Here is a 12313-nt window from a genome sequence, read left to right as displayed (position 1 = left end):
ATTATGTTCTTTTTAACCAAATATCTCTCAGAGGGGCGTGGGGAATGGCTCCTTATTTTCATCTAACAGACAGAGAATCAGCACTTTGGAAATAGGGCTGAAACAGAGAGGATTATGGGATGCTGCAATGATCTGTTTGGTGTTTGGAGCCAAACAATCCAGAGACATGTTTTGTATATCTGAGAGCTATAATATATTGATGAGAAACAATATAATAGGGGACCTTTAAATCAATGAAATGCAAATGCTTTTATACTCCATCCCCTCTTCCTCTTTCTTTTTATTCGTTTCATTGGCTCCCCTCCCTTCTCTGCATCTTCCAATGACTCACACCTCCCCCTCCCCCCCTGTGTGTCGTACGTTTTCTCCCCCTTCTCCTCCCACCTCCCGTCCCTCTGTCTCTCCCTCTCATTCGCCCACATCCTCTCGCTTTCTCCAGCAGGCTTCCAACACTCTGCAGGTAATGTTGAAAAAGATTGATCTATTATGTCTTCAATCCCTCCTCCTTTTTTCCTCCTCATCTCCTCCTGCTCTGTGTTTTTTCACCGTCTCATCCCTCCATTGGTCCTCATTCTCTGTCACTGCCTGAATCAGCAGAGAAATTGAACTGGTTTGTGGTCCGGAACAGGTTGACAGTAGGTTCATAAATAGGTATGGATTATTAGCTTTTGATTTATGTTTCTTTCTCTGTGTAACGGAGGTGTATATGTGTGTGTGGGTGTGTGTATATGTGTGGGTGTGTGTGTGTGCTAGCATCTTTTCCACAGGCTGTCATCCCTAAGGCTGCGTCACTATCATCACAATGTTCGGCAGAGAATGTGAAGTCCTTGTGACTGATGGAAATTGAGGCTGTTAGCTTAATTGAAATGCATTTTTGACATTGGCTATTTTCTATTTTCATCTGTCTCTTTGTACACCGAATCCCTCGCTCATCCTTTTTCTTAACAACCCTACATAATAAGATGATTATGATACATTTTGGTGTATTAGCACTGCGTTGTCATGTATAGCACAAATGTTTAAATAAAGCTATTTTCTTTCTTTTTTGTGCAGGATGTCTATAGTTAATATTGTTGCCAGGGAGATCCTGGACTCCAGGGGAAACCCCACTGTGGAAGTAGATCTGCACACTGGCAAAGGTACAGAAAAATCCATTAAAAAATCATTCATTTTATTTTGTATTTGTTCTGTCAGCTGTGCTTTTGCTTGACAGTGTACCTTGTCTAATGTTAACTTTGGAAAAGCATCATGGTTAGGGTAAAAAAGCTTTCTCTTACCCTCCTTGACCTTTAAACCTTCGACTTACAAAGATAAAACGGCTTTTCCAGGTGTGTTCAGGGCTGGAGTGCCCAGCGGTGCGTCCACCGGTATCTACGAGGCTCTGGAGCTCCGTGATGGAGACAAAACTCGCTACAAGGGCAAAGGTGAACACTTAACCAAGACATGTCCTCTGTGCTTCTGTCTCTCCTCTTCTACTTTTGCCATGAGCATTTTAGTCTGTGGTTTTGTGACATGAAAGATGGCAAACTCACATATCTCTATTTTCCTGCGCTAGGTGTAACCAAAGCAGTCGGTCACATTAATGACACCCTTGGACCGGCCCTCATCCAGTCTGTGAGTACCAGTGCAGAAATATGATCGATTTAAAGAGGACAATTCATAAAAGAAACATTCTTAAGTCCTTGTGCACATACTGTATCTGAAGTATGTGCACAAGGACTTAAGAAAGCCCAGTGAACAAAAACACATATTAAGTTTTGAGAATGAGTATATATAAAGTGTAGTTATACCCATGTTTGTACAAAGTATGGAGTTCAAACCACCCTTAGCAATAAAACAATCTTTTTGTTGTGCGTCCTTGGTCAGAAAACATGACTCAGCAAGCAATTCAGAATTGGCCATCCTCCTTATGTCACATGCATTGTAAGAGCCAATGACGCACATACTTGAGAGAAAATGTTCTCTTGGTATCACAGATTAATGTAGTTGTTTAATATCATTTAAATTAATATTTCCATTTTTGTATAGTTTTGTATTTACTGATAATCGTAGACTACATTAAGGCTGATTCTTTTTACTAAACTTCTGTTGCTATGCTATATTTTATTATTTATAACAGGTAATAGTGCCTTTACACATCTTTTAGTGCGCATGTCCAAAAGGAGTTCGTACGCTAATAATATGTTGGAAGTCTTCACGTTTTTGACCGTGGAATCATGTTTTAGTTTTTCAACGCAGTTTTTTTGCATAAACTATTGAATAATTGAGTCTGTAGTGGACCGGGCGGGATGTGATTTAGATGAAAATGACCTGTGACGCTGTCATTTACTTTAATTGAACCCTCGTTCAAGATTCACCTGCTTATCGTGCGTATACATCGGGTCTTTAAAATGAATTAAGACTCTTTGTTAAGATTAAGATAAAAGGCAGGCTCATTAGAATACACTGCCCCAATCTGAGTATCTTCACAAACGGATAGAAAGCTATTTTTCTTGAAAGCCAATCAGAGCAGATCGGGCATTTGTTAGCTTAAAGAGAAAGGCTCTGAAATAGAGCGTTTCAGACAGATGGTGAATATAGCTATATTTAGACTCACAGTATGAGAAAATAAATGTATTTTTTGAACATTAACCCTCCTATTGTCTTCGTTTCCCCCCCCCTTAATTTGACCGGTCCTGTTTTAAATGCTATTACATTAACACAAAAACCATTAATCATCACCAAATTTCATTTAACACCCTTTCACACTGTACATATTGTATCAGACTACTGGTATACATGAAAAACTGCAGTAAATATACAAAGAATAGACACTGAACATGTGCGTGTGCCAGGTGTGATTGACATGGGGGGATTGGGCACATAAGAGGGGGGGGACACATCTAGAGTATGTGTGTGTGTGAGTGTGGTCGTTTGTGTGTGGGTGTGTGTGTGTGTGTTTTATCCGATCCGGATGGTTACTAATCCCATTTCTTTATGGCGGTCATTTTTGAGCGGGAACACCATGGTGTTACAAAGTTGACTAAATCATCCAAAATGCAATGAAAGTGTTGATCAGCAATTTTATATGTTCAAATGTCTACTGTGAAGGATATCATAAAGCCTAAATGCAATCGAATATAAAACAAAAAAGTAAAGATTGATGAAAAGGTTAAAGCAAGTAAACTTGTTATAGTAGAATCCCACAATAACAGCATGACCTTGACTGAGCACGATATGTCACCTTTAAAGCATAACATGGCTGAACAACAGCATGGTGAAGGTCTCTGACATGTTGTCTCTCTCTCAGGGAATCAATGTGTTGGAGCAGGAGAAGCTAGACAACATGATGATCGAAATGGACGGCACTGAAAACAAATGTAAGCCTCGCTGGCATCTCATGTGTGGTGATGGCATGTTTGTGTTATCACGTGTTTTCCGCACCAGTGGTCCCTGCCTGCAGCACCCATGGGTTGTGTGTTGTGTTTTCTCTCCAGCTAAGTTCGGGGCCAACGCTATTCTGGGAGTATCTCTGGCCATATGCAAAGCTGGTGCTGCAGAGAAAGGCGTCCCCCTGTACCGCCACATCGCTGACCTGGCAGGAAACGAAGAGTTGGTCCTCCCAGTGCCTGTGAGTCCTCTTTTTATTCTGAGAAAATATACAAAGGAGTGGTGCAGTGATGATGCATCTGTGTAGGCCAGGGGTGTCAAACTCAATTTAATCGCGGGCCATATCAGCATTATGGCTGCACTCAAAGGGCCGGTTGTAACTTATATATATATATAAAATAATGTATTATATTACATTGTTGCCTCTGCATTGGATTATTATTGGATAGGGTAATAACTTCATAATTAATACGTCTGAAAACAGAAGTCTGGGGCAAATAATTGCAAGTCTCTTCAGTGGGAATGTCACAAAATGATTTAAAAAGAAAAGCTGAAAAAAAAAGTCAAAAACAGAAGTGACGTTTAAAAAAAAGTAACATTTTTAAGAAAGAGTCAAATTCTGAGAAAAAAGGCATATTTAGAAGAAAAAAAGGCTAATTCTGAGAAAAAAGTCTAATTTGAGATGCATTGTGGGACATGTAGTTTATGGGCTACGTGCTTCTGTAAATCATCATGTAACCGTATAATAAACATATTATATTATTTGCAAGCTCTTGTGGGGCCACATAAAATGAAGTCAAGGGCCGGATTTGGCCCCCGGGCCTTGAGTTTGACACCCCTGGCTTACTTGACCACGAAGTAGGCGGTGCAAGGGGTCACTCGACATGAAGCCAATACGATTTTTCCATTGGATATTGGATTATAGCTGTAAAATAAGATCTGTGGAAAACACACGTTTATGCTACTTAGATGTTTTGTTCAATCACCACAAGCTAAAGCTAATAAGCTAACAATAGGCTAAGGAACTACAGCCACGTGTGCGTCACCACTGCTAAGCTAAAGATGGCTAACGTTTGGTGTGATGACGTTTTAGTAGTCTCATTTAGTCACTTGATAGAAAACTCTCTTTTTAAGACACATAGAAGCTTCAGACATTCATGTCGAACAAAACGTGAACATCTCATTGTGTCAACCACAGACCTTATTTTCACCAAAAACCATTGCCTGCAAGACAAGGGAACCCAGAAGTGCTAAGATGCTGACTCATTTCTGCAGGACTCATTCCTGCACCCCTCTATTCTTACAAACACAATTCAATCTCATCTGTGTTATCGGTCCCTCACTCAGGCCTTCAATGTGATCAACGGCGGCTCCCATGCTGGGAACAGGCTGGCGATGCAGGAGTTCATGGTACTTCCTGTGGGGGCGGAGTCTTTCCGTGATGCTCTGCGGATGGGGGCGGAGCTCTACCAGACCCTGAGGGACGTCATCAAGGAGAAGTACGGTCAGGACGCTACCAACGTGGGGGATGAGGGAGGGTTCGCCCCAAACATACAGGAGAACAGGGAAGGTAAGCAAAGAAAATGTTAAATATTCTCTTTTTTATTTCTTAATCGTTTAACCTTTATTAGAATGAATTTGTTTACTATTATCTTTTATTTGTATTTCTGTTGTACCTATATGTTCACTTTGTTTTATGGGGCTTTATATGTTATGTTGTTGCATCGACTCAGTTGTCTTGTGTCTTATCCGTCAGAGATTATTTATTGTATTTTATTTTAATATCATACAGTCCTTGTGTCTATTAACCTGATCAAATGTTATATTTGCTTCATGTACCTTTCAAAGTTCTTAACAAATAATCTGAGGGGAATTTCTTTTTAACTTCTGATGTGTCATTTTGTAAAGCACTTTGAGCTGCATGTGTTGTATGAAAAGTGCTATATATAAATAAAGCTTTATTACTATTACCTTGAAGAGATTGTTTGGATGTTTTGAAGTGGGGCTGTATGAGGCTCTTATCCATAGTTTATCCCAACATTAGAGCATTCCTTACAATCTCTTTCCAACACACATACGTTTATGCTGTATTTATAATAGTTGCACCTTGTTGTCAAACTGCACTTTAAGACAGGGAACTGTAGCCATTGTTATTGCTTACTAAAAACCACACGACTCATTTGACATAAATAGTAATTCTACCTCGCAGAGCACAGGGGTTTCTGGCCTATCGCTGCCTCCATCATTTCGTTTTGTTGTTGTTGTCAGGGTTAGGTGTCTTTAAGAATTTGTTAGTATTCACCAGTGTTGTAGTCAAGTCACCAACTCACGAGTCCAAGTCACTCTCGAGTCACCACTCTTCGAGTCATAGTCACCCAGGGAGAGTCATAGTCGAGTCCGAGTCATCGTGGGGGGAAAAATTCATGAGTCCGAGTCCGAGTCACCTAGGGAGAGTCGTAGTTGAGTCCGAGTCAGAGTCCAAGTCGGAGTCCAAGTCGGAGCGTCAATGTACAAGTCGAGTCCGAGTCATCGTGGGGGGGAAAAATTCATGAGTCCGAGTCAGAGTCCAAGTCGGAGTCCAAGTCGGAGCATCAATGTACAAGTCGAGTCTGAGTCATCGTGGGGGTAAAAATTCACGAGTCCGAGTCCAAGTCATTGTGCGCGAGAATTCACGAGTCCGAGTCGCGTCAATCAGTGCGCGAGTCGGAGTCGAGTCACGAGTCTCGAAAATTGGCACTCGAGTCCGAGTCCAGGACTCAAGTACTCCATCTCTGGTATTCACCCAAGTCTGAAAAAACACAAATAAACTAACCAATGGAGACGTCATATCTACATCAACATCGGTACATCTGCTTAGCTTCCATGCCTGTACTTCTTCCTCCTTCCCAGAGCTGGGGGTTTAGCGACCAACATCTACTGTAGGAAACAACCCTGAATGTTAATAATCATTTCCTCATACATCTACTTCAAAACAAGCAAACTCCCCCCTTTAAAAGCCTGTGATTTGACATCTTTCTGCTTCTCTCCGTCAGCCCTGGAGCTGATAAAGACAGCCATAGAGAAAGCGGGCTTCACAGACAAAGTGGTGATCGGGATGGACGTCGCTGCGTCAGAGTTTTTCAGCGAGGGCAAGTACGACCTGGACTTCAAGTCTCCGCCCAACGCCGCTCGCAACATCAGCGGAGAGGAGCTGGCCAGCATCTACCAGGGCTTCATCAAGGACTACCCAGGTGTGTGTTCTCGTGTGTGTGTCCTGAAACAAGTCCAACATGTCTCAGACACACTCTCACAGCTGGGAATAGTTACACAGAGGGGAGAATTCATCATGGACCTTTAAAGTAACAATATTTCTCCTGGCACAGGTCTCATGGAAACACCGCATCACTGTTAACATCTGATTGGATTTCTATCAGCAAATGGACACACTAGCTTGTTTTCTATATTTCTACGCCTGCCATATTTCTTTCATTACCTTTTTTTATGGGGAAACTAAGTGAACAAGAGAGCTGGATGTCTCCTCTGACTCCCGGGCTGTTAAAGAGGTTTTAATTATGCGCTACAGCGAACATTTGGCAAGCAGGGACCTCCTCTGATGTGGCTCTTTACCCCGTCAATGGTGTGCTTCCTGCTTGTGTGGGTGTTTGTGTGTGAGTGCATTTCAAGGCATTATATCACCGCTGCTTTGTGCTATTGACTTGTAGAGATAACAAAGGGGTCTCAAAGGCTGTGTTATTAGACATTATTTTTTAAAACCATCTGTCTTTCTTTCAGTGGTGTCTATTGAGGATCCTTTCGACCAGGACGACTGGCCGGCCTGGTCAGAGTTCACAGCCTCAGTGGGAATCCAGGTACGCTTTCAATTCAATTCAATAAAGCTTTATTGTCCCAGAAGCGCAATTCTGGTGCAGCATAAAAAGAAACATGGGAAAATGTAGTGGTACATGAGACCACAACAAAGGCATTTCCAACAACAAGTAATAAGAAACATACTCTAAGGTTAAGCTCAGTGGTTACAGCTGCGGCAGACGCAGGTTCGAATCCTGCTTCGACTCTTTGACGCATGTTGTCCCCTCTATCTTCCTCTTTCAACACCCTCACTCTCCAATAAAGGCTTATCGGGCCCAAAAATAATCAAAGTTTATGTTAAATTCAAAATAAATCTTAATCTTTCAATAGTTATTATTTCATTTTCTTACTATTGTATTCACTATAAAAATGAATGTTAATGCCCCCATCTGGCATTTCAGACCACCATGCAAGTTGCTGTCTGGGTCTAGTTTAATATGCAACTCCATTTATACATTTAATAGGGAATTCCTGCTCAATCTCTCTTTAAAGGGCCCATGTCATGCTTTTCTGGTTATTACCCGTCCCCTTGTGTGTTATGACGGTTTTTCTGCATGTAAACAGTCTGCAGTCACAAAGCCTCAAAGTACACCCTGTAGCGAGTACAACTCTAACACAGAAAAGACCTGTCTATGCTGCCCCAGAACGCCTCGTTGGAGATTTATCTTTTTCCATTTGTTTCTTCCGGGAACCGCATGACGTCATGCGGTTCCCGGATCCAAAATGGACCAATGCGCGGAGCTCCTCACACACCAGGACCTTTAGCGTAAATGTTCAGCTAACAGGGAGTCCCATTGACTTGCATTGAGCTCCCTGGTTAGTAATAGACGAGTTGGGATGGCGGAGAAATACTCCCCGCAGACCCATTCTCACAGCGTTATAAACCTTTTGCAACGTCCCGACCAATCAGAGCACACTGGGCTCACAGGGAGGGGGGGGGGGGGGCAGGAGCTCCAACAAGCCGTTTAGGACAGAGAGTGAATACACATTCTATACAGAGATGTTGTGAGAAACCAATGTGAGTTTGGAAAATAGCACAATATAAATCTATTCTAGTAGACCTCAACAATGGAATTATGATCAGTAGAAATGGCCACGACATGGGACCTTCAAGCTAAGGGGTCCTTTTCCTGAAAAACGATGAAGACCCCCTGCTTTACAGCAGCAAGGAAGACACTAAAAAGGTTAGGTTTAATAAAGTTAAACATCAGTTTAAGAAAATGCCGTAAGAAAAAAACGTTTTACTTTTTATCTGGGGGTGAATTAGTAACTAAGATAAAATGAGATGTACTTTCTTAATTATTAACAAAAACATGTGTTGCAGCAGCATAAAACAAAACAAGACATTGCACATAATAACAAATTAATAGAGTAGAAATAAACAATTCTATAATATAAACATCTCAAAATAGGAATAGAAATAAACCAGAAATATACAGATGACCTGGATTTACACACGTAGGCCGACAACAGACTTCCTGGGCAGCGTGGACCTGACACTGTGAGGAGCAACGTGCACTTTAATCTGTCGGTAACTGTGTTTTTATAAACCGTGCAGGTGGTGGGAGACGATCTGACCGTCACCAACCCCCGCAGGATCCAGAGAGCCGTCGACGACAAGGCCTGCAACTGCCTGCTGCTCAAAGTCAACCAGATCGGCTCCGTCACCGAGGCCATCAAGGCGTGAGTGTGTGTGTGTGTGTGTGTGTGTGTGTGTGTGTGTGTGTGTGTGTGTGTGTGTGTGTGTGTGTGTGTGTGTGTGTGTGTGTGATGCATAGACAAAGACATATATTGTATGATGTTTTTATCATTTTTACGCTATGACGTTTGTATCTTGTTTTTGTTTGCTTTGTACAGCCCCTTGAGGCATTTCTTGTGATGGGGCTATGCTACATTTTTGATTTGATTTGATTAAATATTAATCCATATAGCCAAGGTACAAGAAAACAAGGTTAGATGAAATGCGAGGTCAGAAAAACTATGAGTTATTGGTCAAAAACACCAATTCTTATGGTGAAATAAGTACAAACTTTATGTCAGATAAGTCTCAAAGCAATCATTTCAAGTCTCAAAGTAACACTTTAACAAAGCCATGAATGAACAGGGGCTGAAATAATAATATTGCAATACCACACAATTAAAAGAACATGAAAGGAACTCTTATATGTTATAATAAATGAATATATCAAAATACAATTTACTATAACCTTAATAAACATTTCAAGTATGCAAACATGCCTGCCATTAGAGAGCATGCATCACATATTTGTGTGTATCTATTCTGCCTCTCAGGTGTAAGCTGGCTCAGGAGAACGGCTGGGGAGTGATGGTGAGTCATCGCTCCGGAGAAACAGAGGACACCTTCATAGCTGACCTGGTGGTCGGTCTCTGCACTGGACAGGTAACACACACACACACACACACACACACACACACACACACACACACACACACACACACACACACACACACACACACACACACACACACACACACACACACACACACACACACACACACACACCATGTATACATCACTTCAGGGGACATTACATTGACTTACATGCATTTCCAGGAGACTTATCCTAACCATAACCATAACCAACACATGCCTAACCCTAACCCTAAACCTAACCAAGTCTTCACCCTAAAATTAATGATTCCCATCATGGGGACCTCCAGTTTGTCCCCATAAGGGAGGCGAGTCTCCACACGTGACTTTGTAAACAGATGTAGGTCCCCACAAGTATAGTAATGCTAGGCCACACACACACACACACACACACACACACACACACACACACACACACACACACACACACACACACACACACACACACACACACACACACACACACACACACACACACACACACACACACACATATTTCATTTCATTATTTCGTCTTCGTCACATTACGTTAATGACACAATATAAAACTAAACAATGCAACAGCACAGTTTGGAAAACAAGACCACACAAAAAAACAGTAAGACTTGTGCAAGAATGTTAAAGTGATTAATAAAAATGAAATGGAATAAAAAATAAATGGAAGGATGACATTGCCTTTTTAGCTATTTAAGATATATCACAAAATAACTATGCACTGTAATTCTGAAATGACTGAAGTAAGTCCACAGAACACCAAAATTCAATATTGTCAATCGGATCTTAAGAAAAACAAACATTCGCTGATTACATCTACAACATGCTGGTACTAGAAAAGGCTGCTTCTCTATTTACAGTGAATACTTTTGGTCTAGAAATGTTAATGTGACATTTTAGAAATAGCTGCCATTATTTTTGACATTTTACATCCGTGATTTATTTAAAAGCTGTGGAAATATCACTTGATGGTTAAAATGAGTGTTTCTTGCTTTCCAAATACCAAGGGTTTGTAATGTCTTACTCTGCGATTCTTGATATTTGTTTCTACCTCCAGATCAAGACTGGAGCTCCTTGTCGATCAGAGCGTCTGGCCAAATACAATCAGCTCATGAGGTGAATATTCAATCATTAGCTTCATGCCACTTTAATATCTCTCTTCTTCTTCCTTTTCACATTGTGTCTACCTATTCTTCTCCTTCACAGTCATCTGCCTGCTCTTAATTTCTCTCCTTTTTCCTCCTCTTTCTTCCTCCTCTCAGGATTGAGGAACAGTTGGGTGACCAGGCTCGCTTTGCTGGGCACAACTTTCGCAACCCCACTGCCCTTTAAGTGCCATTAGCGTTAGCACACAAGCTAATTAGCACGCTCAACATATCAATCACACTTTATTTCCCTGACGGGCACATAGTAATGAAATGATCACACTTGTTTCCGCAGAGCTTTAACCTCACGAAGACACGATTAAAAGCATTAGGACTAATCATTTTCAAATAACTGAAATGCACTGTAGCTATTGACCATACGCTTCAGCAAGTGATTGACTTGAATTGATTGTTGCAGCAAATCCTGAACAAAGCCTGGAGGAGAGAAATCAGTGTTTCACCTCCTGGCAGCGAGCACTTTCCCTGATGCACTCGTTAGTTTCTTTCTCTCTGTCTCCTTTTCACTCACGTCACTGCAGATGTGTTTTGATCTTTTGTGCCCTGATGTTTCCTCTCCCTGTTCCTCAACCTTCAGCAGCTTGCTACACAATTGTATCTCACTTTGTCTGGTTGTACCCAATAAAGAAATGGAAACATAATCATTTGAACCAAAGATGTTTGTGCAATTGTTTATTAAAGTGGAGGCTCTGCTGTGTCATTTGTTCTTCTTACTTAAAGGGGCCCTATTATGCTAATTATAAGGTTCATATGTATTAGTGTATCTACTGTGACATGTTTCCATGCTTTAAAGGTAGGGTAGGTAAGAATGGAGAAACCAGCTTGAGTGCGCTAGAATTTGAAAGTACTCAGCCGGAAAAAATCTGCCCCTTCCTTCAGACTTCCTTACAGAGCCCCTCCTCCAACACACACGAACGCGCACATGACCCATGAGGGCACGAGATAAGTTTGTGCACAAATGGAAGGCTGACAGGCAGGTAGGCCATCCAGTTACTTTAGCCGGGCCGGCTCAGATGATTGGTCGTGCTTTTTACAGTAGGCTACCACGGCTTCCACAGATGACATGTTTTTTTAATGTATTTATTGTCAAAGCATTTAATGTATTCATTGCTATCGGGATGTTAAGAGCATTCCATGGAATATAACAACAAGTGTTTCTGAAATGAATGACCTTCCCCACCTTTAATGTTCAAAGAGCTCTTTTCCTTTCTCATACTGCCTGTGCTGCAGCACCTCTTATCACCCTCTGTCTGAAACCAGAGCCCAGTCTGCTCTGATTGGTTAGCTGGCAGGCTCTGTTGCAATTGTTCAAACGCTTAGAGATGTCCCATCCCTTACCCTATCACGTACAATTTGTTGAAGCACTAGCCAACAGAAGAATGAGTGTTATATAGTGAAAACACAAATAAGCATAATGAGGCCTCTTTAAAAGATGAATAATCACTGAATTAAATATGGGTTAAAGCAAGAAAACCTTATGCACTTCTCTCTAGTAGAAACATTCAACCATGTTCCACTTCTGCTCACATTAAATATTGATATCACAGCA

The 12313-nt window shown here is 41.4% G+C and overlaps 1 protein-coding gene across 2 annotated transcripts; it reads left to right on the top strand.

The window, feature by feature from the left end:
• Positions 1 to 344: 344 nt before the first annotated feature.
• On the top strand, positions 345 to 11419 carry LOC117551816 (gamma-enolase-like). 2 transcript variants are annotated; one of them, XM_034224872.1, is made up of 13 exons: positions 345 to 460; positions 1054 to 1139; positions 1329 to 1424; positions 1556 to 1614; positions 3290 to 3359; positions 3477 to 3610; positions 4717 to 4939; positions 6402 to 6599; positions 7141 to 7217; positions 8774 to 8898; positions 9508 to 9616; positions 10659 to 10717; positions 10864 to 11419. In XM_034224872.1, the coding sequence occupies exons 2-13, from the start codon at positions 1055 to 1057 to the stop codon at positions 10931 to 10933; spliced, it is 1305 nt and encodes a 434-aa protein (XP_034080763.1). In that variant the 5' UTR covers positions 345 to 460; position 1054; the 3' UTR covers positions 10934 to 11419. The 2 variants fall into 2 exon arrangements, with proteins under 2 accessions (XP_034080763.1, XP_034080764.1); XM_034224873.1 differs by lacking the exon at positions 345 to 460 and adding an exon at positions 488 to 651.
• Positions 11420 to 12313: the final 894 nt, after the last annotated feature.

Source organism: Gymnodraco acuticeps, unplaced genomic scaffold (assembly GCF_902827175.1).
Source record: "Gymnodraco acuticeps unplaced genomic scaffold, fGymAcu1.1, whole genome shotgun sequence".
Classification (NCBI taxonomy): domain Eukaryota; kingdom Metazoa; phylum Chordata; class Actinopteri; order Perciformes; family Bathydraconidae; genus Gymnodraco; species Gymnodraco acuticeps.
This window is presented reverse-complemented; position numbering and strand designations above follow the sequence as displayed.